The sequence below is a fragment of the Haliotis rufescens genome, unplaced genomic scaffold (genome assembly GCF_023055435.1).
Source record: "Haliotis rufescens isolate VD_foot unplaced genomic scaffold, xgHalRufe1.0.p SCAF_4, whole genome shotgun sequence".
Taxonomy (NCBI): Eukaryota; Metazoa; Mollusca; class Gastropoda; order Lepetellida; family Haliotidae; genus Haliotis; species Haliotis rufescens.
The window spans coordinates 16,059,303-16,087,225 of record NW_025964112.1 but is presented as its reverse complement, the minus strand read 5'-3'; the positions used below and the strand labels follow the sequence as shown (position 1 = coordinate 16,087,225).

General features: G+C 38.9%; 1 protein-coding gene across 6 annotated transcripts; it reads right to left on the bottom strand.

Moving 5' to 3' along the window:
* Positions 1-25: 25 nt before the first annotated feature.
* LOC124140535 lies at positions 26-25,583 on the bottom strand. Of its 6 annotated transcripts, none has more exons than XM_048382020.1 (9): positions 25,470-25,570; positions 19,591-19,655; positions 15,205-15,239; positions 13,259-14,659; positions 11,208-11,291; positions 10,001-10,506; positions 9,702-9,723; positions 7,206-7,291; positions 26-4,242 (listed from the first exon to the last, which is right to left on the bottom strand). In XM_048382020.1, exons 4-9 carry the CDS (start codon positions 13,431-13,433, stop codon positions 4,129-4,131), a joined length of 987 nt encoding a protein of 328 aa, XP_048237977.1. In that variant the 5' UTR covers positions 13,434-14,659; positions 15,205-15,239; positions 19,591-19,655; positions 25,470-25,570; the 3' UTR covers positions 26-4,128. The 6 variants fall into 6 exon arrangements, with proteins under 6 accessions (XP_048237977.1, XP_048237978.1, XP_048237976.1 ...); XM_048382021.1 differs by lacking the exon at positions 26-4,242 and adding an exon at positions 4,702-5,013; XM_048382019.1 differs by lacking the exon at positions 26-4,242 and adding an exon at positions 6,798-6,932.
* Positions 25,584-27,923: the final 2,340 nt, after the last annotated feature.

Sequence of the window (27,923 nt, the reverse complement as noted above, 5' to 3'; positions counted from 1 at the left end):
TCAAGACGAACTCTAAACGTCCAGCTTGTTTTAACAAATTTATTTCACAGAATGTGTGAAACTGGATTGGTAAACAGGTAAGGACTCATGTCAATACCGCTCCAGCTACCATACAAATGTCGTCAATTATAATGTACAGTCAAGGTTAAGTAATAATGTAATTATTTTGAATAACGACGCTGTAAGCAAAATCGGTAACATAAGAGATTAAACGATAGTTTGCATTTAGATACAGTTTTGAAATCTGCCAGAGGCTGATATGAAATTATTAACAAATTTTAGTATTTGTAAATTAATCTTTAGATGTAGAGTTTAGATTATAAACTTTGGAGTAAAAATACAAGTGTTTTCTTATGCCGGTGCAGTTGGTACAGGTAAAGAAACAGTCAAGTGCATCTTCATGGTGGTAGCCACAAGAACAGTTTGGATGTGCTGATATAAACATTTTAAACCTGTCAGCAAAGAGGTCACTATAGTCAAGTCTCAGGCGACATTGCACAATTTGGTTAAACCTAGAGCTATGGTTTAAATCTTGTTTGTTGCAAAGCTTTTCATCCCCTTTTATCATTCTTTTAAAGTCTTTCAGTGTTCTGACTTCAGTATATGCAGTAGTCAAGGAATTCCATAGTTTGACTGTATCAGGAAGAAACGATTTCGCATATCTTGCACGTCAAGCTTATATACAACAATTGAATGAATATCATCAATTAAATTGAATTTAGTTCACTTGTCTGTTAAAACTCAGGTGAACTTAGTTCACTATCTTTAACGTTAGCTTAAATTTAGAAAACGTACAACTTATAACAAATTCTTGCTTATTGCATTTACCGACGTAACGACGTACACCGTTTTCAAGTTGGAGTATCATTAACTTCGCTCACTTGGGCCTGTGAGATGGCCCCTACACTACTCTATTTCATTACCAATCAACACGTTTCAATGGTTTACCTACCTTAGACACCAGGAAGTCCCCATGTTGACACACAATCAACCATACCGCCGAAAAGTCACCACTCAATCCAATTTATCCAATCCAGAATTACTTCTAAAACAGCTTCGATTATAATTATAGACGCTTACAACATGTACATCTTTGTGTACTGGGCGATCTTTCGGGTAATATGCTTTTAAACTTTTTCTCAATTTCATACATATGTTGAATACTGTTACGTTTGTAATGTGATACCGTCAATGACGTCATCATGTAGGTTATCTTTACTTATATAGTTTGTTTGTTTTGTTTGTTTGTTGTTTAAAGCCGCATTCAGCAATATTCCAGCTATGTGACGGCGGTCTAAATAATCGAGTCTGGACCAGCCAATCCAGTGATTAATATCATGAGCAGTTGGGATCGATGACATGCATTAACCATGTCAGCGCGCCTGACCACCCGATCCCTATAGTCGCCTCTTAAAACAAGCATATTCGCTTTTTTCGGCAAGCATGGGTTGCTGAAGACATATTCTACCCCGGATATTCACGGGTCTATCTTTAATATAATGTAGTAACAAATTTCCTTATTCTAAGGAATTGAGGGATCTATTAATATATGCTGTACACCGTGTGTATTGGCGCGTGATCAAGATCAGGATGTTTAATATTGTACTCAAGGCCTCCGGCCCATATATAAAACAAGAGAACAAATAGATTATAACAGTGAGAACAACACAGCTGCAGAAATGCGCTGCTTACAAACCATCTGTGCAGATAATGTTACAAAGTGGGTGTACATAAATATTTTACGAAGTGACGTCACGATACTATAAAATTCTTGTGCCGACAAAGTGCACGGTGAACAAATAGTGATTACCTAAACATGGTTTTTCCATCATTAGTGATCAACAAAGATTTAAATGAATTGTTTGATATGCATGACTTTGAACTTGACGGATGACAAAGTAGAGATAATTAATGGATAACAACTTCTTTTTTTAGTGATACCTAGATATTTACATCAATACAAATTTGGTAAACGCAGGTATTCTGTGGAATATATGCTTCCCTTAAATCATAAAAACAGTACAAACAAGCAGTATATGAAATTCATCCTCTATACAAGTTTCACATTTGTAGATTTGTAGCATTTTACCCTTCAGGCCAATATTTTGTAAACAGAGCCATACTTTATGCCGATTAAAAGAATCAAACGCTTTCTTAAAGTCAACGAATGCTACATAAAACAGATATTTCTGATCAATGACAAAGTGTAAAAATGTGGTCAGTTGTGGAGTAATGTTTTGGAAAACCATCTTAAGTTTCAGGAATTCTGTCGCTCATATTTGCCCAAAGCGTAAGTCTTTTATTTAAAATACATGTAAAGTCTTTACTAAGTATACTATTCAGGGGGATTCCTGTATAGGTATCTTGATTATTAGTGCCCCCTTTCTATAGAGAGATACAATGATAGATTTCGACCACATATTAGTGAAACGGTCACTTGAATATATTTTATTAAACCATTTCGACAAAACCTGCAGTATTATTTCCTCAGAACATTTAGGAATTTCGACACGTGGCGCTGCAATGGCTGAAAGAGCGATGTATGAAACTGGAGTGAGTTGGGTTTAACGCCGCTTTTAACAGTAGTCCAGTTATATCACGGCGTGTCAGCTTAATGTGGGAGGAAAGCCCGAAGTGATGCAGGTCTCAGACGTTTACCACTTCGGTGAAACCCACGAGCACGGGTATGGTGCTGACAAACCTAGAAACATAATCGGGGCGAACCGATCTCATATAATGTCCTAACATATCCCAAACTAGTTAGTCCACCTTTGAAACATCGTTGCATTTTTATGATAAATATCGGAAACTTCATATTTTGAAAACTGATGATACGCCCCACTTCGGAAATAGACCAGTAGATTATCGCATCAACGAGAAACGCCTTCCGAAAACCGTGTCTACAGACGCGTGTTTGTGTAAGCAACCAATCAGATTCAAGTATTCTTGAAATTTGGTTAAAGTGAATAGAAAACTAATAGAAACTCACGCCAATCAACAATTTTCGTGGAATTCATGAACATTTCAAAACTGGTATCATTGTCTTTAAAAAAAAAACATGAGTCTATCGTCGTATGTTTGTGTAAGCAACCAATGAGATACAAGTCTTCTTCAAATTTGGTTAAAGTGAATAGAAAACTAATAGACACTCAGCAGTTTTCGTGGAATTCATGAACATTTCGAAACTGGGATCACCGTCGAGTTGATCCTTGTTGTTTGCTATATCGCACATAAATAATTGCTGAACTATGCACTTGGTTGTTTCTAGAATTTTTTATTTATTTTTGGAAATGTGTATTGTATTATGCACACACACAACATTCCACAGAGTGTAATCAAAACAGTCGATAACCACTTTGAGAGGCATTTAGAAGTTGGAGTACTAAGTAAGGATAAGATATGGATTAACAACTTCTTTATTACAAGAAGTAATTGCAATAAATAAGTTGTTTTATCCACATGTCTTATCCTTACTTAGTCGATAACCAGCTCAGCCTGGCAATAAATCACGTTATGAGTTGTTTTGTGTTGTTTCGTATACCAATGCTGCAATTCAGTGTAAACTTAGGTGTAAGTGCGTGCACATGTGATTAAAATTAAGTAATATTTATCTTCTTAATGGCCGTGACTGTGCATATTATCCAAAATTCTGAATACCGTGGAAATAAAGAGTTTAATTTTACCAGACAGCGAAGTCATGTTTACGGTGCGTTTGCCAGCAGTTTTGCTGCAGTTATCATCACATAACATTTTTTTATTACACAATACATAGGCAGGTGAGGTTCCGATTTGTATCCAGAACGACTTCCACAACTACCTCGGAGTCTGATGCTTTGCATGAGGACACCATTTTTTTATTTCAAATGTGCTAAAAAGGCCCTTATAATACCCCGTCCTATGAAAAACAGTTTTAAATGTGATAATACCCTGTGCACCTCGTATGCAAACATAATGCATTCTGTACATTGTATATGAAAAGTATGGATTGTAATGATGATGTTGTCCAGTGTGACATCAATATTACTGATGAACAATACCACGGGTGTATTAAATAAAAACAACAGAACCTTTCCATAATCACAAGAAATATATGCAAAGAGCAGAATCCATTGTATGTTTCCGACTTTATCATGAGCGTGCATCGCCGTGACATCCCTCGTTGAGATCGTCTGACGTCAGGTATCCACTTTCAACTTCCCTTCTACTTTCTGCTTTCCCGGCTTTTCCTCCGTCGGGATGTTCCTGTCACAGAATAGAATTCAATTTGGCATTGGAATGGCACATCATTAGTTCGCATTATGTTTATTTGATAATCGTCAGTTTCTTGTTATGTATTTTAACCACGTTGCATCTGAGTAAGTGGGTCGGTTTGGTTTAACACCACTTTAAACAGTATTCAACTTATATCACGACGTACCAGCTTATAGTTAACTTGGGAGGAAAGCCCGAAGTGATGCAGCTTCAGACAGTTCTGCTTGTTGTTTTGTTGTTTAACGCCGCATTCAGCAATATTCCATCTATGACGGCGGTCTGTAAAAAATCGAGTCTGGACCAGACAATCCAGTGATTGATGTCATGAGTATCGCAATTGGGATACGATGACATGCATCAACCAAGTCAGCGAGCCTGACCACCCGATCCCATTAGTCGCCTCTTACGACAAACAAAGTCGCCTTTTACAGCAAGCATAGGTTGCTGACGGCCTTTTCTAACCCGAATCTTCACGGTACCACGATCAAAAGGACGCATTTCTGCACAGAGAACTATGGTTCCATATACGCATGCACGCACGTACGCATGCACACATGCGATAATATATAACGGAAAAAAGTAACTGCTTCATACAGAGCTCAATACAAATAAATCTATACTGAAATAAGGTTTCTTCCAATGCATAATCATGAACACATCTCCTCAACTTTCAGGTCGTGGTTCCAACTTTGCAACTTGAGCTACAGGTCCCGACGCCAAGGCATGCCCAGCTTGATGCAAATCTGAGGGCGGTGCAAGGGTCTACAAACATCCAGGAGAACGTTTATAGCGACGCTTGCATTACTCAACGCCGTCAGTTTGGAGGTGGAAGTGTAATGGTGTGGGGTGGCATCACAACTCTTGAGGCAATACAACTCATCATTGCAATTTAAATGGCGTGCGCTACTGGGAAGACATCGTTCGAGATCTTGTTCTACTCTTGAAGCAGGATAATGCCAGCCGACATGTTGCACCTGTTGTAACAGACGTTTTGAGGCATGTTCGTTCAGAACATACCTGGAATGAGAGGAAACGAAGCCTTCAACAGGACCAGAACCAGCCGGAAATGCTGGCTCAGTTGGGCGTGTCTTTGGTTGGCATTTGGGAAATCATCCCCCAGGATATTTTCAATCATCTGGTGTCTTCAATACAATGGTGGTCACACCCGATATTAACATGGTTAATAGAGTTGTTATGCCACCCCTCTTCTCCTCACCCCTCACTCTGTCTCCTCTTTACTGTATTGTACGTGAACTTGTTATGATAAAACATTGATCAGACGAATGACCAAATATACTGAACACCAAAAGAAACGCGAATCGAGAAGGTATAGGATGTATTTTGTTTCAGCTGGTATAAACATAATAATAATGGATACAACACAATTCATTAGCAATAAGAGTCAGTTCTCTGGACATCAGACATCTTCTGTATCCATCAACACAACATCACGTGACCATGCTGAAGTCAACTGAAGTATGGGTACACCTCAATACCTGGTATGGCCCCCATTTGCATTCACAAGCGCGACACACCGTCTGTGCATGGAGTGAATAAGACGGTTGATAGTGTTCATGGGGATGTGACGCCACACCTGCAAGATGGTCACCTTGAGCTGTGCAGCTATCCTTGGCCACGGATGCGCCATGTTCAAACGTCTCTGCACTCTATCCCACAAGCGTTCAATAGGGTTGAGATCAGGACTAAGAGCCGGCCAGGGCATGGTGTTGATATTGTGCTGTTGCAAGAAAGCTTGAGTAATCCTAGCGGTGTGGGGACGAGCGTTATCCTGTTGAAATTGGAAGTTGCCATGTCTTGCAAAAAACGATACAACCTGGGGCCTCAACACCTGATCGATGTAACACTGAGCAGTGACACCATTGCCCCTACCAGATCCAACGTTCTGAAGGATTACAAGGTCAGTTCTCTGATTTAACCATATTCCACCCAAAACCATGACACTAGGACCACCCCACGAGTTCCGTTCAAGGACACACTGGTCATGGTAGCGCTCACCGCGACGTCGCCATACTCTAACACGTCCATCGGCACGATCAATACAATACCGACTTTCATCAGAGAACAGAACTCTTCTCCACTGCTGATGACGCCAATTCAAGCGTGCTTGGGCCCACTGTAGTCTCAGGAGACGGTGACGTTGAGTGAGAACAGGACCTTGTGATGGTCGCCTACACTGAAGCCCTCTGTCACGAAGTCGCCATCTTACTGCGTTGGAACTTACAGCCCTCCCGTGGTTTCGAACGACGTTCCTAGCAGTTTCACTGGCCGACAGGAAACGTTCTTGCAGATGTGACCTGTGAACGTGACGGTCCTGACGTTGTGTTGTCACACGTGGTCTGCCGGTACGATGCCTGTCTCTGGTGCTGATGGTTGTCTGGAATCTTTCCTGCAGACGGTAGATGGTGGAAACGTGGACGTTAAAGGTGTTTGCAACTCTCTGAACACTCTCACCAGCTTGAAGTTGCCCAATAGCTTTCTCTCGATCGATCTGTGACAGTCGTGGCATTGTCACTGACGTTGATGAGTTAAAGATGATTCACAGTGACACTTTCATATCTTTTAAAGACAGCATCTTCACGGAAAGTTTTTGCGGCATAAGCAGCACGTGCATTACGTGCGTATCCATCCCACACTGACTTCAACGTCGGTGCGTTTGAGCGCTGTGGATTAAGAATTCACTGCCCTTAACTCTGGTTAGGGTCATTTTGAAACAATTAAAGCCCATTACAATGGAACCATAGCAGCCAACCGTTTTCACAACCATTTTCCATATTAAATAGGAACTTGAAGATTTCGCGTTTCTTTTGGTGTTCAGTATTTTATGTTTTGATATAATCACATAACATTTGTACACTTTTATATGAATCACGTTTACTTTTTCCCGCTAGTATATATCGATTTTGAAAACAAATTGGAATATTTAATACACCTACCGTCATGGATATGAAAGTACCCTGACGCCTATTGGATTGAGCCCTTGCGTTGGAATTTGTAGCTGAATGTCGTCGTAATTGGACTTCTAAAAGCAGAAAAAAATGCTTAACGAGGAGTGATCAAACATATCTGATACTAACAATAATGAACTGCGTCGATGGAGTTGGGTTGATAGTTATTTTTCAACGAAATCCCATCCGAAGTCCACACACTTCTACCACTATGCTGGCGTGTCCAGATCCCACAGCTGTTTATTAACCGGATTTCGATTTTGGTGCGCGATTTTGTTTGGACTATGCATAGACTCGTGAGTCCAGCCAAAATGTATTTCCATAATACCAGCCTAGTTCGGCAGGTGTGGAAACTGGACTTTTAAAGTCAGTTAACTCGCTTGCTTCGGGAAGATGTACACGGCAGATATGACGTAATAATCCTTGCCTGACAATTACATTTTTTGTACTCAATTTTTGGAAGCGATGGAAATGTTATGGTGCCACTTCTGGTGAGTGAGTGAGTGTCGTTTTACGCCACTTTTAGCAATATTCCAGCAATATCACGGCGGGGGACACCAGAAATAGGCTTCACATATTGCACCCATGTCGGGAATCGAACCAGGGTATTCTGCGTGACGAGCGAACGCTTTTACCACTAGGCTACCCGACCGCCCCCACTTCTGGGGAATACGTGTGATGTTCAATGAGTTTATGCCATTCAAACGCAGATTGCCACCTTGCCAGCTGATGGAACAGACTTTACCTCTTTCGTCTGAGGAGACGAAGGATGTTTCCACATCTTTGACTGTTTAAGTCACCTGCTGATAGTGGTGAACCCAAGACTGTTTGTTCCGTAGTAACAAACAGCTGAACAAATCCGCTTTGTCTGCTTCGCGAGAAATTCTCACGAGAAATGATGAACCTGGGTCGTTTCTGATCAGGCGTTAGAGGGTTTTAGACCCCAGCGTGATGAAACCTTCGTCATGCCCAGTTCATTCCTCAGAATGTTCTTAACTCCCTCATGAGATACGGTATTGGCTATGTGACGTGTCCTATTGGTCGTCGATCAGGCATAATATTATCAAATATTATAAATGCTTCTGATGGACTTTGGTCTTCAAGATTTATCAATATATGACACATTAATTACTGATGACATGTTATTTCGTGTCAACAGGACATACAGAGGTAATCACGTGAGTGTCTTTTGGGAAGCTAAATATTCAGCTTAATGTGTGAGAAAAGTGTAAAATGATGTGAGTCGAAGACGTTTACTTGCGAACCACGAGTGTTTGTTTGTTTGTTTGTTTGTTTGTTGTTTAACGCCGCAATATTCCATCTATATGACTGCGTAAATAGTTGAATACAATGACATGGACCAACCAAGTCAGTGGGCCTGACCACTCAATCCCATAAGTCGCCTCTTACGACAAGCATAGTTGCCTTTAACGGCAAACATGTGTTGCTGAAGACCTATTCTAATCCGGATCTTCACGGTACCACGATCATCTGATTCTGGTAAATCAAGAAGGGAGGCAAGTCTGCACAGGGAACTGAGGTGCCACAGACCGCTAACAATCAAATACTCCTCAAAGGTCAATACATGAAATCATAGAAAGTCAAATTTCGTGTCTTTGACAGTGTTTATCCAACTTATGGAAAGCAACTCAATGAAAGCAGGCAATTGGCTGCAAGCCACGTGTAAAAGCCAGTAAAATTCCAGTTTCCACCCTTGCCGAACTAGGCTGGTATTATGGACTTACATTTTCGCTGGACTAGCGAGTCCATGCATAGTCCAATTAAAAACGAAATCCGGTTCGTAAACTGACATGCAGATTTCGGTCGATTGCAGGATTTGCAAAGCATGTGCACTCCTTACTCGTCGTCAACAGATATTTCTTTCTAAATCTTTAATGTTTTTAATCAAGGTGCTCACGTGATCTGATGCACTTCGCGATGTAAGACTCGTTTTATCACAATATAGATCTTGATTATCGATCATATGGTCTTGACTGGGCTCCGCCATTTTGTTTGAAGCAAATGCATGTGATACGAGAGTTCGAATCTGATTGATCCATGGCAGAGCCATAGAAGGGGCATAACTCGTAATAGCCACTTGTGACGCTACGATCGAGCCCAAGAATTCCAGCCTAGTTCGGCAAGGGTGGAAACTGTAGTTTTAAAGTCAGTTAACTCTCTTGCCTCGGGAAGATGGGGAACCCCATTCGCTTTTTATTTATTTATGTACTATTTATCATTAAACAACCAGAATAAAAGTTTCCTCACGAGTCAAAGTAGAATGTTTTATCATTAAGTTTCTATAATTAACATCAAACGCTTTAGGAAATTCAAAATGGAGAGAATGCAATCCTCCATATTATTGTTGTTACTGTTCATAGTGATATATTAAGGAAACGTTTCATGTCATACCCGCAAAATCGTTTCAGGCAATCAGTTTCCCAGTTTAGAATACAACAATTATTGATGAACTATCTCTCTCACCTTTTCCTTGATCATGATGTACCTGAAATAAAAACATGTTGCTTATTCAATAAAACGTTCCAGTTGCAAACTTATTCAATATATAATAGTGAATGAGTGAGTTTAGATTTAACATCACATCGGCAATATTTCAGCAATATCGTGACGAAGAAATATATAAAGAAATCAGTCTTTTATCATAAAAGCTAATAACACGAGAATGCAGTTAATAGTTATTATTTACACAGAACCATCCATCAAATTTAAGAAATAAAATCATTTTTGCACAGTTGCATCAGGTATGTATGTACATAACTGACCTCTTCTGTGAATCTGAAGGTTCCCACGCTGTTTAAGAAACTTCCAATGACTGCTTCGTACTTTTTCGTGTCCATGTAAAGTGAATCTGGTATTGCAAACATTTTGGCATCAGCTTCAAACTCTTCAAGTCTGCGCTCCATTAGATTGCTTTGTCTCTCCTCTAATACCCCGTGGCTTGCGACGAAATTTGGAGTGGAATGTTCTCTGACAATAGACGTGACTGTTCTTGTAACGAGGTTATTGTAAACTTTATCTTGTTTGGTCATTTCATCTCGCACGATTGTCAACACCAACGGAATTCGGCTTGGTGAAAATACTATGAGATCGCAAATGATATTGTCGAGACGAATACTCTTCAGTGAAGCACCCACTGTGGCCATTAATGACACTCCAAAGTAAATCAGCGACTCACAAGATTTAGGTGAGAAAATTCCTTTAACTTCCTTCCATATCCCTGGGCAACTTTTTTGCGGTTCAAAGTTGGCTGGGTAAACGTACAGGCCTCCTGGAAGAAAGCAAAGGTATGTGTAAAACTAGAAATTGATTTTGACATTGCTAAGGATTCCTGTAGGGCGAATGGAAGGTACACATATCATGCTTTCATGTAGCTTGTAAAAGGGCATGACTATGTATATTTAACATTAACTCACCTCAAAACTGAAGGATTTCGAAAATCCTCATCTTTGTTGGCGTTGCAGTTATGTGTAGTTATTTATATTTTCCATACTTAATCTTTGAAACATTGAACTCAGTCAGCCTTTTGAACCGTGAACCATAATCAGTTTTCATTTTGGCAAAAAATTCTTAAAATGGCACAAAGATTCATTGACAACAAATATTCCTCGAAAAGAGTGAAAGTATCCATTATTTTTCATTAATATTTTGATGCTTCGAGCCATAGACATTTAACACAAGTAGTCAGTGTTCCATACAAAGCATCTTCTAATTTCTTTAGTCCCTTTCAAGATGAATATTGTAAACTATTGCAGTTACAATCCCTTGTTAAACCTGATTTACTTGTACTGTCTTTGTCTCCAAACAACAACTATAATACCTACCTACATGCTTACCTCGTGTTGAAGATACTAATGGACACAAGCTAGAATATTGCTGAGTGCAGCGTTAAAAACAAACAAACAAACACAAAGTTTGCTCTGCTTTCATACAAACGTATTATTGACATTCCAGATTCTTAAATAATTGTACCTCTTATATCCACAGTTGTTTTTGGAGCATCATAAGGGTCATCCGCATGTGTACAATATGAACTATGGCTTCCAGTTGCCACATCTGAAATGTAAAGAGAAATCTATTCAAAGTGCATGATTATGATCTTTTCCTCGTTATTTGCATATTTTATCCCGGACAGACAGGAAAAAACCTTGATACAAGTTCGGTGTAAAAGTCAACTCAATGTTGTTCATGGGGTCGATTTCTGGTGAGACTATCAATCTCTGATCGGTCTGGTTCTTGCTCTCAGTTGGTTGGTTGGTTTGTTGTTTAACGCCGCACTCAGCAATATTCCAGCTATATGACGGCGGTCTGTAAATAATCGAGTCTAACCAGACAATCCAGTGATTGATAGCATGAGCATCAATCCGCGCATTTGGGATCGATGACATGCATCAACCAAGTCAGCGAGCCTGACCACCCGATCCCGTTAGTCGCCTTTTACGACAAGCATAGCCACCTTGTACGGTAAGCATGGGTTGCTGAAGCCCTATTCTACCCCGGAATCTTCACGGGTCTTGCTCTCAGTACTTATATTACTTCAGCTGCGGTGATTCATGAATACGACAGGGTGGGTTAATATGACTGACCATCACGTCAGACGCCGTTCACTCTCGTTTATAACAATTAAAGTAATGAGTATCATTCAGCTTTGACGAAAACTATATATGATCATTTGCATAGATTTTAATAAACCATGATCAGATACGATTTTTTTTACGAAATTGCAGCATATCTTTTAATTTCAATTGAATGTGTATTGTCTCAACCCATTTCGTCATATCATCCTGCGTTGTCGTTAAGATATAAAGGATATTTCATGTGTCGAGTGAAATATCATGTTTCTCTCATCGAGTGACGGGGGAAAGGAGATATTATGACGAGTGACGTGGCCACGAGTGAAAATATCTTCTCCCACGGTCACTAGAGGAGAGAAATGTGATATTTCTCGAGACATATGAAATATCCTATTTATTATATACTTTTTGTGAAGATGTCTACCGGAAAATCAAGTCATTTCATTAAAAACGTAAAACCTTGAAACGTAATTTCTCCCTACACAGGGACAGGGACGGTTCACCACCCCTAGTATTTGCGATTTCAAAAGTAGTTTGGTGTTTGCAAAATCTTAAACAATATAAACAAAAGTATCAAAAAATATTTAGGGTCACGAAAATTCTTGATCATACATTTAGATATGAATAAATACAAAATCAACTTTAACAAAAAATATTCTTGAAAACTAGCAGACCGTTGTTGGAAGCGAAAGAATACACACTCGTCAAGTAACTAAAATGGGGCTTTGCGAAATGAACAGTCTCGATTGACGAGTTAAATGAAAAATTTACAGTTTAAAACGAAACATTTTAGAGAGAAGAACAGACGACAAGAAGTTATATGAACTCCAAAAATGACCATCTGACATTATTTTGCCTTGTCAATGTGGAACTAAAGTAAAAAGGGCGTCAACAGTTTGTGTACAGGCTTGACACTTAGGATAAAGGGAGATAATTTAAGGGGAGGCAACTCTTGTATGACAATAGTTTTGTCAAAGTGTTATGTTCACTGCAGTGAAATATCAAGTGTTATGTTCACTGCAGCGAAATGTGAAGTGTTATGTTCACTGCAGTGAAATATCAAGTGTTATGTTCACTGCAGTGAAATAGCAAGTGTTATGTTCACTGCAATGGAAATACCACTTTTCTCAACTTAAGAAAACTCTGTCTTTTACAATAAAGTATATAATAAAACGAGCACAAATATGATTTTCCGAAATTATATACTTCATGGCCATACATACCATATATCGAGGTTACAAACAGTTAACTCAATATCAATGCATTATCTTATTTTGAAAATTAGTCACATTGAATGAACCGATCAGTCTGATGAATGTTGTTAATATCACTATGTATTATATATTCAACATCAACACTGGTCATCCCCAAACAAGCTGAAATCAGAGGTTTAACCACGCCAAAACAGGAATAAGGTAAATAAATGCAATGCAACATAAACAAACATACTTTGATGACCAAATGCCTCTTGACAATTCATTGTTGTGTTTCTGTCACACAGCGATTCATCCGAGTCAGAACTCTCTATTGAATAAATACATTTTATTCCAGCACATATTCCATCAACATCAATGTCTGATGCGTCGGAAGACCCTTCAAAATCATTCTCCTCCAAAGCGGTCATTTTTGTAGAAAATATGTAAAACGTTTTCTTCGTCTGTATTCAAGTATTCGTCTGTAACTTAAAGCTTCCAAGTACAATGTCAGCTTCACTCCTTTCACGATGCAGCAGACATACTTCTACATGGATTGTTTTGTGTGTTGAGTCATCTTACATAGCCAGTCAACAAGCGACATCCTGCGTGGTGATCCATTTTCTGTCATTTCATATGTTTCTGGACCAAGTTTATCATAGAATAAAATACCATTCACATGTCCAATGGCTATTTCCAGCACGACTTTGTTGTCCTTGATGTCATAGAACTCAACCTCAATCAGATCTGGTACTGAAGGGTGACAGTTTATGATGCCTTTGTCTTCAATAAGCACAACCTCTTCCCGAATGATTGAGTGCAAACTCTTTTTGACAAGGGAACGATCCACTTGAAGAGTAAATCCGCATATATGTGGAACACGGCTGTTGTATTCAGAACGTGTTTCAGATGTTTGTAGAGAATATTGGCATTTTTCTTCAGTTATCCCTACATAGTAAGAACCGCCCGTTGCAATTTTTGAAATAGAACTTAAATACTCTCTAAATCTCAATTTTGCCCAAATGTATCTAGCGAGCACCTCTGCATCTGTAAGAAGATTTGGGGGAGCTTTTTTATCCAGTTGTGGATCACATGTTTTCAGTTGAATGCTTCTGCTCTCAAATGGTATTTCTGCTATTCCTTTCAAAACTGGTTTCACTGCTTTCGACCTCTTTATTAACAGTTCAAATATATTGAAGCTGGACGGTTTCTCAATTTGCAAATCCGAACCGATTCTAGTTTTGAAGTCAACAGTCGCAACACCCGTTGTTTTGACGACAGTTATCACAAGGAAGTCTTTAAAGTTCTCAGCACCTTCTATTTTATGGAACCAGCTTCTTGTGTAGGTGTCAGTAAATAGTTTTCCATCACAGATTAGCTTTTTCAAACTATCTTCAATGAATTCGTCAAAGGTGCCAAGAAATCTGTCTTCATCTGCTAATCCACTGAGATGCACCAGCAATATTCCACCTTGGGTGTTCCGAAGTGCTGACAATATTATTTCAATTTCCTTTATTTTCTCCTGTTTCTTGGTGTTTGATTTTTTCTTTCCTGTTATGTCATCACATATATCTATATGAGTCAGAAGGGCATTCGGTTCAGTTAATGAAGATGACCGAAATATTTTCAGAGCTCTCTTGCAACGTTTGCACTGTGTCTGAAAGATAGGATAAACATGTTCAGTTCTGGCTATTTCCGTTGAAGGAGGATTTATGCTAAACTTATATAAAATTGTCATGCCCATTATAGTCGCCTGCAAGATAATTATATTTTGCGTTGATAAAAATGTATTATTTGTCTTAGTGACCAACTAATGACAAACATTGTCAGATATAGCCCTATTGATGACAACAAATGTCCTATCTAACCTGGATTGCCCAGTCGTCTAAGGCTCAGCAATTAACTGTGTGGGGTTGCGTTTCTTTTGACGTGCCTCAAAACCTATGATCTTGGGTTCGAATCCGAAATTCTCCTTGATTATGTTCAAGTGATCGATATGACTGAGATACTGTTAAAACGGCGTTAAGCCTAACTCACTTGCTCGAACTTGGGTCGGCACTGAGTGGACTATGACACTTCTACAAATTAACATGCAATAAATGGAATAACGGCATTAAACCAAAACCCACATACACACTGACATGTTCACTCATAAATGGTTGACAAAACAACATTAACACTTACATTCACAGTAGAACTCACGTTTTCAGTTATTTTTTCCTCAGATGACTTTCTATCTGTAACGACAAAATAATGGACATTATGTGTAATGTAATTACTACAAAATACATATGGTATTTCTGTAATGTTGTCAGACAAATATCAGATTTCCAAAATGTGCCACAATCTTTTCCATTTTTAGAAGCCAAAAAAGAAAACCTGTTGAATGTGTTTCAGGGTGGGTTAAGTCATTGCGTGATGTCGTCATTGGTAGTATGCAAAAACTGAAAAGAGGAACCACAATTGGAATAAAACCATTTTATCCCAGCCAGCTGTCATCCACAGTCTGGCTGCCTTACATGAAAAGTTTGTAGTTGTTCCCACTGACAAGGCCTCAAATAGTATAATCATTATGTGGAAGCATCACTTCATTAATTGTTTGATCCAAGAACTTGATATAAGTGAGTCAGACATATCAAATAATGCCACATATTAGGTCAGTATGATAACCGATTAAGACATCTGCCAAAACCATGCATCAGTACTATCAACTTTAGGCTTGACATGTCCATTCCTCTTTTGTACTGGATTTCAAAGCTCCATAGTAATCCGTATAAAGAGAGACATATTGCTGGGTCCCATAAATGTACCACCAAATCTCCTTCTCACAGATTACCCCTAATCCTTTATGCAATCAAGGAAGTGCTTTCTTTATAGTCACAGAAATCTTTTGAGACAAGTGGAATTAATACCATGTGGAAACTCAAAAACTTGGATTTGGATTTGCTCAAAGGACTTTTTACAATATAGAAAAGAACCAGGTTTAATTCTGTCAAAACAAATTGAGTAAAAACTTCAGTCCTTGATCAGTTGGGCTTTTTGTACAAAACGCGGTGACCATAGATATAGTTACATACTAGGGCCATTCAATATATAACCAGCCTAACCTATTTGCTACTGCTCCTCACTTCTTCTTTTTCCACATAACCACCATTGAGGTCTATGCACTTTGTCCAGCGATGTGTGAGAGCTAAAAGCCCGTTGTGATAGAAACCATGGGGTTGTTCGTGTAACCACCCCTCCACTGCTGTCGTGAGTTCATCATCGGACCGGAAATGACGTCCACGCAGTTCTTTCTTCAAGTTTGGGAAGAGAAAGTAGTCGCTTGGTGCCAGGTCTGGTGAGTAAGGTGTATGAGGCAATACTTTGAACCCGTTCCGCTTCATTGCGGCAACCGCAAGTCGACAGGTGTGCACTGTGGCATTATCATGTTTGAGCAGCACACCTTTTGTGATCTTTCCACGACGTTTGGCAAGAATAGCAGTCCGCAAACGGTCCAGGAGATCGGAGTAGTTCTCTCAAGTAATAGTCTGGCCACGTGGCAAGTAGTCAATGAGCAAGACCCCTTTGGTATCCAAAAAGATGGTTGCCATGACTTTGCCAGGCGATGTTTGAGTCTTAAACTTTTTGGGACTGGGTGAAGCAAAGCCAGTCCACTGCTTACTCTGTTCTTTGGTTTCTTGGTCATAGTGGTGTACCCAGGTTTCATCACCAGTAACAATTCTCTCCATAAAGTTGTCTGCATCCCGACTGCATTGCGTCAAAAGTGCCTGACACATTGACGCACGCACAGCCTTCTGATCATCACTCAGACATTTCGGGAACCATCGGGCAGACAGCTTCCTCATACCCAGACGATCATGCAAAATGGTATGGACACTTCCCTCTGAAATGTCCAAGGCCTTGGCCATTTCTGACACATTCGTTCGCCTGTCATTGACAACCAGTTGTCTCACAGCTTCACTGGTTTGGTCATTGGTCACCTCTACAGGCCTGCCAGGGCGTGGCTCATCTTCCAGGTTCACCCGACCCCTCTTAAATTCTGCAACCCAGAATTTGACCTCTGCATACGAAGGTGCACTGTCACCATAAACATCTGACAATTCATCATTTATCTCATTTCCCGGTTTCCCTTTTAAGTAGAGGTACCTTATAACAGCCCTGTATTCAACCTTTGACGAAAATTTCTTTATAGATCACGTGTGTGACTTCAAATACAATTTCCTCAGTGAAATATGTCTATGCACGTGACATACATTTGTGCACAGCACGTGACAGGCATGCAACCGTTAAGATCTGATAAATAGCTTAGGCTGGTTATATATTGAATGGCGCTCGTATCTATCTTCAGAGGTTCAGGTCAATTTGTCAAAAATGAAAACAAATGCCATCTGAAGTTTACTGAGCAAACACTATGTGAAATGCTGGATTTCCTCATAACATCTATGTCAATTTAGAGGGTAAGACATTTTGGCAAGAAGTTGGCATCCCATGGGCGCCACTTGTAGTTCTGTTTCTTTACGCATATAAATCAGAATTTCTGCTCGGATTGGTAAAATCAAAATAAGACCAACTTAAGCTTCAGGTATATCGACGATCTGATATCATTCAATAACCATCAAATATCCAATTCCCTTCCACTGACTTACCCAACTGAACTAGAAATTAAGGAGATCAGAGAGACGGCCTCATCTGTTTCATATTCAAATCTCTGCGTAAATATTCAGAGTGCCAAAACATTCTCCACAAGTCTGTATGACAGGGCTCCAGCCCTTGGTGTCAACGTTTCACAACTTTTGAGGTACAATCCAGCAAGCTCTTTCAAAGATTTCAAAGAGCGACAAACGACTCTTTCTCAGAAGATGTTTGATAAAGGTTACAAGTCCTCAGTAAAGCTTTCAAAAGGTTTTATGGCAGACATGTGGAGGACAATGTTAAGCACCACCGGATTAAAACACTGATACTTAGAAAATGTCCTCAGCAACCGTCCGAGCATTGTTTTGCACCTTCATACACGTTTGCACGTGTAAATGACACATTGTAAGCTGTATCGTGGTGCACGCGAATCTACACGTGGTCGATTTATACCGTTGTGTAAAAGGGTCAAACGGAAATTTCATCTCAAGTCATTAACAGTCTTAAAACAAAAGGTACTGTCATAGTGAAACGTCATCTTACAGAAAATTAAGATGGCAGCCTTGGGTTGGCACATGATTGGAATGTCATGTCGTGCCATCGCCAGGGATCTCAACGTCAGCTTTAGCAGTATAAATCGTCTGTTCCAGAAAAATGGCCAAATAGTGGAGGTCAAGGACAGCCCAAGGTCAGGAACGCCAAGGAAGACAACACAACGAGTAACAGGGTCATAATTCATATCACTTCGACATGGAACAGCACCATTCTCAGGCGCCACTTGAATGCAGGGATACGTCTCACAACGTGTACGTGATAAGACTTTGCAGAGAATATCGCCAAGACATCGCCAGGAGAATTAACGGATCCATTTGTCTGACGAAAGTCGCTACCTTCTACACATGACTGATATAACGTGTATGAAGACGTCAATACACATTCTATGATGAACATAACATTTGCCCCGCAAATGGTGATGGTTCTCATGGTTTGGGGTTATATATGTTGTCTTATGTCTGCAAACTGGAATCGATATATTTTCGAGGAAACCTAAATGGGAACGTTACCTCAACGAAATCCTTGGGAACAGTGTGATCCCACATTTTCACAATCGCCCCTCTTCGTTCATGAACTGTATTCATAGATGAACGACGCGCAATGTTGAACCATTTGCGTTGGAATGCGTTCACCACTTTACCTTTGCCGGCAAGATATCCAGATGCCCAAACAATTGGGCACTTGTGGGAACGTCGTGTGACCCACTTCTACATACTTTACAGGAACTTGAATGCGACCTTCTTGAGGACCGAAACAACATCCCCATGTTACGAATTCAGCATTTAGTGACCCCTATGGGTAGGCCTGTTGTAAACGGGTGTTTTCAGAACACATGGTCCTTACACCAGATATTGACACTTACAAAGAGAGTGTTTGTAAGAAAGTTCGTTAACATTTTTCATTTAACCAACTTCAGTTGTGTGAAAACATTTGATTTTCCAACTTTGTCTACCACTATTCCACGGTATATAAGGAAACGCCTCCTCATTCCTTGAACCATGGGGTATTTTTACCTAGGTTAAAACCTAGGTGACCATAGATCTATCTCTTTAATTTGTTAAAGATGTCTTAGCAGGATTACAACAACCACGGCCTCAGTAAATCTTCCAGATAGTTTTTATGGACATGTGGATGACATATTTTGCCGTGTGTGTTTTTTACAGGTAAACATTTGACTTGCCTTTGCATGTGGTGGTGGTGAGGTGAAATTGGGTTTAACGTCACTTTCAGGATTATTGCACTTATATAACAAAACAACAAGTACCATCTTTAAACCTCTTTTGGTATGTGGCGGACGGGGATCGAACCAACGACTTTCTGCTCTCCGGGCAGGCGTTCTATCTATTAGCCCATACAGGTGGTCACCTTTGCATGCGTATATATTTATGAGACTATTACCTTTTTTCTCGGCCATTTTGGTTCAAGTGTTGGAGTGCCATGTTTGTAGATGAAAAATATTAATCCTGAAAAAGGAAACGGAATATGAAACAACAGGCGAACAATTATACATATAGTTCAAAGGATGAAGGATGAACTCATGGTCATGTTTTGGAATGGGAAGTCCACCTCATTTTATTTGGTGGTCACGATATGATGTCGTAGAAAGTATTCAAATGTCCAATTGAATGTGCTGAAATCACACGCTTCGTAATCGGCTTCAGAAACCTATTTGGGGTGGTCATCTGAAGTCATCGGCGCAGTGGCCTAGTCTTTGCAGCAGCCTTTATCTACTATGTAATATCAATACAGGATCTTGATGTCGATTGAACTTTCCTATCTGATGATAAATTATCTAATTTCAAAACCCAAGCCGACACTCGTCACTCGATATATAAACGTAAATCTTCAATATGATATGTCGTATGTGGTTTATATGCCTGATGTTGTTTTTATCACGTTTAATATATATATATACAGTAAACTACGGTTATAACGAACACGCTTATAACGAACTGACGGATATAACGAACTTACTTATTTGGTCCCGACTATTTGCTGTAGTAATGCTGTATATATACTTATAACGAACTACGGTTATAACGAACTAAAATTAGTAGTCCCCTTGAGTTCGTTATAACCGTACTTTACTGTATTGACAGTAGCGGGTGACTTCGCCTAGGTGAACACTACCAAGCTGACTGTCGTTCATTTCCCGATGAACGTCAGTATGTCACGTGATTACGTTGTCAATCGCGCGGAGACATACATAACTACTTTCGGGGAATTCCTCAATGTCAAAAAATAACATTAAAAATAATTAGGGAAAACTGAGAGCGACATCGATTTAGGCTATCATGTATATGTCGGGTCCCCGAAATGAAGCGTCCATTCGAAGCTATAACAGAGAATGCTCGACTTACCAAAAGAAATCACCGAGCTCCACACTATCGTGTCTCAGTAAATCCAACCACGCCGCCTCAAGCGGTAATCCCCGTCATCGGCAGCCAAAGTATGACTCAAACACACACCAGAAGTTCACAGAACGTTATTATGTATCCATTTTCAGCATGAGCCGGGTCTGTATTTCTTTCCAATGCTAACATTACTAGGTGCAACTTGTATTTCAAGCGAATGGCATTGTGGTAGCCGCCATTTTCTGCCGTTTGTAAAACCATGGGATGTCACTCCAAATGGAAATGTTTGGGACGGGTGACGTCAAGACGTCACGACTCTCCGCGTTGATATAGTTCGCTTTCAATAATGAAAGTTTGATGTCTAATGGATTGTTTTGTTATGATTTATGAATCTGTCAATATAAGGATTGAAGTGGTATTTGTTGACGTTCATCTGTTGATGAAGACAGTGCTTCACTTGAGCAAATTCCATGATGCGCGAAGCACTGTCTTCATCAGCTGATGAACGTCAACAAATACAACTTCAATACTTAAGTGGTATTTTTAGTGATTTCGTACAAGGCTTGGCTTTGTGTTTACATCGTTATGTTCCAATCATGTATTATTAACTTAAATGGCTAAGTGTGACTCTTCCCTTCTCTCTGTGTAACAGCTATTCATCCGTTTTGTTTTATGCGGATTGTTGATTTCGTACGATTATCTTGTTGAAATGGTGAACACGTGTGTAGCTCGAACTCTAAGATACAGTAATGTTTGCTTTCATAGGTTTTGTCTTGTCTGTCCTTCGGAGATAAATGGGCCAAGTTCGTTTGGTAAAAATGACCCAAGTGGCAGCCAAAGAAACTTTCGCGATTGTGTTCAGAGCATTTATATAGGGAATGTTATAAGTGCCACAGTCTGTACACAGCCCTTTATACTTTATCTACATAGATGAAACTTACATCTACGGACATGATACTGTCATCTACGTAGATCATACTTTCATCTACGTAGGTGATACTTATGTCTACGTACATGATACTGTCATATACGTAGATCATACTTCCATCTACGTAGGTGAAACATATCTACGTACATGATACTGTCATCTACGTACATGATACTGTCATATACGTAGATCATACTTCCATCTACGTAGGTGAAACTTATATCTACGTACATGATACTGTCATCTACGTAGATGATACTTTAATCTACGTAGATGATACTTTCATCTACGTAGAAGATACTTTTATCTACGTAGATGATACTTTCATCTACGTAGAAGATTCTTTCAACTACGTTGATGATACTTTCATCTACGTAGATGGTACTTATATCTACGTACATGATACTGTCATCTACGTAGATGATACTTTCATCTACGTAGATGATACTTTCATCTACGTAGATGATACTTTCATCTACGTAGAAGATACTTTCATCTACGTAGAAGATTCTTTCAACTACGTTGATGATACTTTCATCTACGTAGATGGTACTTATATCTACGTAGATGATACTTTCATCTACGTAGAAGATACTTTCATCTACGTAGAAGATTCTTTCAACTACGTTGATGATACTTTCATCTACGTAGATGGTACTTATATCAACGTACATGATACTGCCATATACGTAGGTAACCCTTACATCTACGGACATGATACTTTCATCTACGTAGATGAAACTTATATCTACGTACATGGTACTGTCATATACGTAGGTGATACATATATCTGCGGACATGATACTTACATCTACGGACATGATACTTTCATCTACGAAGATGATACTTTCATCTACGTAGAAGATTCTTCCAACTACGTTGATGATACTTTCATCTACGTAGATGGTACTTATATCTACGTACATGAAACTGTCATATACGTAGGTGACACTTACATCTACGGCATGATACTTTCATCCTCGTAGATGATACTTATATGTACGTACATGATATTGTCATATACGTAGGTGATACTTATATCTTCGGACATGATACTTACATCTACGGACATGATACTTTCATCTTCGTAGATGATAATTTCATCTACGTAGGTGATACTTATATCTACGTACATGATACTGTCATATCCGTAGGTGATACTTATATCTACGGACATGATACTTTTATATACGTAGGTGATACTTATATCTACGTACATGATACTGTCATATACGTAGGTGATACTTATATCTCAGTACATGATACTGTCATATACGTAGATGATACTTATATCTACGTACATGATACTGTCATATACGTAGATGATACTTATATCTACGTACATGATACTGTCATATACGTAGGTGATACTTATATCTACGTACATGATACTTTCATACATGTAGATGATACTTATATCTACGGATATGATACCTTCATCTACGAAGAAGATACTTTCATCTACGTGTGTGATATTATTATCGTTGGTGTCGTTCCAAGACAGTGATAATGTCTTGTGAAGTTGCGACTCAAGTGCAATTTTGCACTATTTGTATTATGTTGATACGTGAACGTGTATGCCATCGCCCAAGGATGGTCTAAATATATCTGTTGATTTGCCAACACCAAACAATTTAGCAACGGTTCTGTATTCTTACGTAGATGCTATTCAGTAAACAGCAATACCAACTTTTATGTGCTGACATTTGTGTACAGATTAAATCAAACACATGTTATTTCGTGCGAAGATTTCTGTAAGATATCTCTCATCTCATTCGACTTTGATTGGAAAACAACATTTGCATGTGTAAAGTCGTGAACAGACTGATGAATGTGTGCCTTATACCATTTACATACTCTGTTTACACACCATAGTTATTTTTCATGTGGACGCATAGTAAATTTACACATACACATTTATGTATACATACAAAAGTTTAAAATTACTTATGTGAGTAAATGTTGTGCATGTTTACGGGGTTTAATAAGGCGCTACAGTTTACTGTGCAAAGTTGCATTGTTTGGGTGTGCCAGAGACCAACTACCATGGGTTGGCTTCCCAGATTCAGCCTGTGTATGCACTAAGTCTCCACATGAAAGTGTCTTGATATAACTGAAATACAGTTCAAATCGACGTTCAGCTAAAGATAATGACTTGTATTTTATGACAGTGAATTGGCAATTTTGTCCGGATCATATCATTTATCTTTTCTACGTGATGTCATCCAGTATCAGATAAAGTAATTTGCAAAGGAATGTTAAACGTATGGCTCCAATCCATCAAAGGATATAACGTAAAGATCTTACTCACTTTCCTTGTCACATGTAGAAATTCATTTCAAACAGTCGATACTGTTATCCGCCTTCATGTTGAAAGACACAGGGAGGTATCACGCATGTGACTACTGGTATCATTCTGAACTCAATACTCAAGGTGGGTCTCTGTATTGAATGTCCACTGCATTAACCTACGTCCTGTTTGCCTAACGCAGGTATATGTACAGGTACATACCAAAGATTTGTTTAAGGACTGTGTAATGTACACAAAGCATATGGTACTTCTATCTGTGTTATCGAAGCATGAGTCGGGTTTTTTTTGGCAAGCCTCCAAAATGTAGTCGTTATCTTCCGAAGTGAGATAATTGGTTTGACTCGTCGAGTGCTGCGTGCTTTTCATGCGAGTAATAGGTAACGTGACAGTCTTGCTTACATGTATATAAATTCAAGAAATACCTTTAACGGTATTACATATATTTTATGTAAAAATTGTGCCAGTTTTAACATATGGGTCAGAAATATTGGGGTTCCACCCATCAACCAATATTCAGAATGTACATGATAGATTTTGTAAATTAATGTTAAATTTGAGACAACCCATTCCAAATATTATGGCCAGGGGGGAACTGGGTCGATATTCTTAAAAGGTAAATCAGCAAGTTTATCCTATTAGATATTGGATAAGATAACTTTTCCAGCAAAATAATCCTATTATTAAACATATGTATTTTTACCAATATGGGTTAACCGAAAAGGGAATTGACTGTTGGGCTTTGAGTGTTACGAAAATGCTATTTAGATTTGGTTTTGGAAATGTTTGGGTCCAACAAGATAACATTTGTAGTCAACAGTTTTTGAAAGAGTTTCAGCAAAGGTGTTGTTGATAAATAAGTTGTATTTTGAGAAATTATATATATATTCCAGTTTATATCTTTTCAAGAATATTAAGACAGAAAATATGTTTGAAGATTATATATCTGTTGTAAATGTTAAACCATTTAGAATTATCTTTATCTCGGCTTCGTAGCTCATCTCTTGATTTAATGGTTTCTAGAGGTAGAAAGTTGCATTATGCATTGTTCCCACTGTAGAAAATGAATATCATTTTTGTTGCATTTGTCCATTCAATTAAGATTTTAAGCACCATCTTCCCAACTATTACATTGTACATCCTACAGAAAGAAAGTTTGACCAGCTTTTAACATCTCGTAATGTTCATATTATTCAAGCCGTGGCTAAATATACCTGTCTAGCGTTTAAAAAACGCAGTAATGTTTTTGAAAAAAATAACAAAGCTGTTGAAAGCCTCCAAGAGAAATGTACAAAGATGTTGTTTTCATATTGTATACTGGGCCAAGGGCCTTTTTACAGAAATAAAGGCATACCTAAATGAATATACAGTATAGATGTAAGATGAGGGAGTTGTATCGAGAGTTAATAATAAGACTACACTTGTATGTCTAGCATTAGATTACAACTCCGTCACCTATGTGTGCATTACAAACAATCCGTTGTCGATTATCAGTTTATGTCTCTGTTTATTGCGCTGTGTCATAGCGTCCCGCTTGCCTTGTTCGCTGATTGTAACAATGATGTCTGGCGTTTCGACGAATATAGCTCCGAATTAGCAATTTCGTCCGGATCGTAACTTTTTCTACGTAATGTCTTTAGTATTAAAAGTAGAACTCCAATCAGTCGAGGACAGAATGTAAACTTACCTTGTCAGAGGTAGGTTCTTTTCAAACAGTCGATTCTATTACCCTCCTCCATGTTGATATATACCGAGAGCTAATAATACATGCTGTTGTAACTCACTACTCCCCGTGTACAAGGTCCAATGCAATAACCTACTTCCTGGTTGCTTGCTAAACATAAAGATAACGCATCCTTGTATAGCATGTGACTGGTAATTTATTATAAGGAGTGTGTTATGCAGGATAACGGTGTCAACAATATATATAGCTGTAATATTCAAACATTCATGAGCACCAGGTGATCTTGTCTTTGCGATCATTCGGATATGAAAACAGTATTAATATTAAAGTCAGGTGCATTGATTTTGGTATATGTTACAGAGAATTGAAGATGGGTACTTAAGATACTACTAATTAAGACATGTAAATACATATGATCTAAAAAATCAAAAGGATAATTCATACTAACCAACGAGCTACGAAAAGAGGAGTTAATTCATGATGAAAGCCCGGGCATTTCATGATGGAAACATAATGCGTAAATTCCAAGTTTCAAGTAGATTATTTTATATATCACTCATTATCATGTTAAGAAAAAAATGAAGAAAAAACGTATGGCATGTAAACCCTAGAGGACAATGCCATGACGTCAATCTGTTTTACAGATGACGTAATGTCTTAAATTTGTGACGTCATTAACCAATGGATGACTTCGCAGCATATTGTTCTCAACAATGGAACAATGTGACGATATATCGCTTCAGCAGACCAATCAGCATAACAAATGTATAACATGCACATGTGCATATGAAGGAAGGTTGTTACATTCGGCCTTTTCACCCTTATGCGCAGGAAACACTCAAGAAAAGTAGTGGATTGTAAAATAAACATGTTACGATCGGTCGTCAGAAGAAATTTCAGCTTTGAAAAATGACTTCCAGAGTTGAGCAGTTCCGGAACCAAAACCTAATGCCCCCACACCCCCGAAACATTGCACGTGGACCGTGCACGTTGGTTGAAGGTCATTCTTGATTTTGACACTGCCTTAAACTCTTTTAGAACCTTAGTATTGCCGATATTCATTATTCACAGCAACACGTAAGATCTACAATCTTGCTCAGTCTATAAAAATGCAGTATTTGTGTACAGATTGGGAAGGCGATAACTCTCTTGCCCACCACGCATGATTCGTAGCTGACTATCTCCAGCAGCAACACATAGCCTAACAATCCCACCATAGAAAACGCCTGGGATATGATCAAGTACGCCGACGTCAATGACCACCCTCTACGGTAGCAAAATTGGCGCTACGTGGACAATAACCCCCATTAGACACTGGGAGACTGATTCGGACCATGCCGCGCCGTATAAACGAATATTTTACCCATCGTTGGGGCCTGACCCTTTATTGATCAAATCATCTTAAACTGTCAGTTTTTGACTACACACCCCTGTCGCCTTTCTTGGTTATTTGCACCCTTACCATACACCGCGGTAACCTCCCAAAACCCCTACATCCCATTTCCCCTACAGCTCCTGGGACCTGTTGTACCGTGATAATTGTTTCTTCCTATTGTTATTTTTGTAATTTCTAAAAATTGTCTTCTCATCATACAGGCATCTTTCATTACACTTACATTAATTCTTTTTTTTTAAACTTTCCTTTAAGTCCCCTAATCCCCTAAAGCTCTACCCCTTTCATTTCTACTACCTCTACTCCAGACCTTAATCTCTCCTTTAGGTGAGTTCATAATGCCAGACAGGTAAATGCCGCGTGTTGTTTTAACTAATTGTAGGGGAACTGGGTTGTAGGGGAAATGGGATGTAGGGGTTTTGGGAGATAACCTACACCGCCATTATGTTCTGTTGATTGGGATATTACACCTAGTCCTTCCTCTTTGTCATCCATCCATTACGGTCACGCGATACCTCTTTGTATTTCTGCAGTCATCTGTTATTTTTGAATATCATTTACCTTTTTAGTCATGATTCTTGCTCATAATTTGTTTGATCCAGGTTACAACAATCATTGCGTAAGTGAAACTGTCACAAAGGTTTATGATGTATCAATACAAAATGATGTCCGATGCAATTCCCTCTTTTAACTTGAACCATATGTAATGCAGTTTTCAATCGAACAATTGACTTGGTTTTGCATGTGTTTGTGATGGGCGACAGCGGTGGATACGTTCACATTTTCCGGAACACCTGGTGTCACCACTTTGTCATAGTGACATGCTTATAATATATTCGGAATCGCACTATTGACTCCATGGATTTATGGTTTTGGGGGGAGATTTCTTATGGATATGGAAATGTTTTTGTCGCATTATTTTATATACATATAAGTTCATAATCAATGTCATGATGTGATCTCGTCAATGTGTGAAAGGGGTATAATTCAAACCTGGTCCTTTTGGTTTGGGGCGTGGATTAAATGTGAATATCGGGTATGTCATTGACTTTGCGTTGATTGTT

Excerpts from the sequence above, each read along its gene's own strand:
- LOC124140535 (XM_048382017.1), bottom strand. Across the intron at positions 14,660-15,186 it reads ACGTGAGTTCTACTGTGAAT|ACACAGTGCAAACGTTGCAA; the intron begins GTAAGTGTTAAT and ends CCTATCTTTCAG.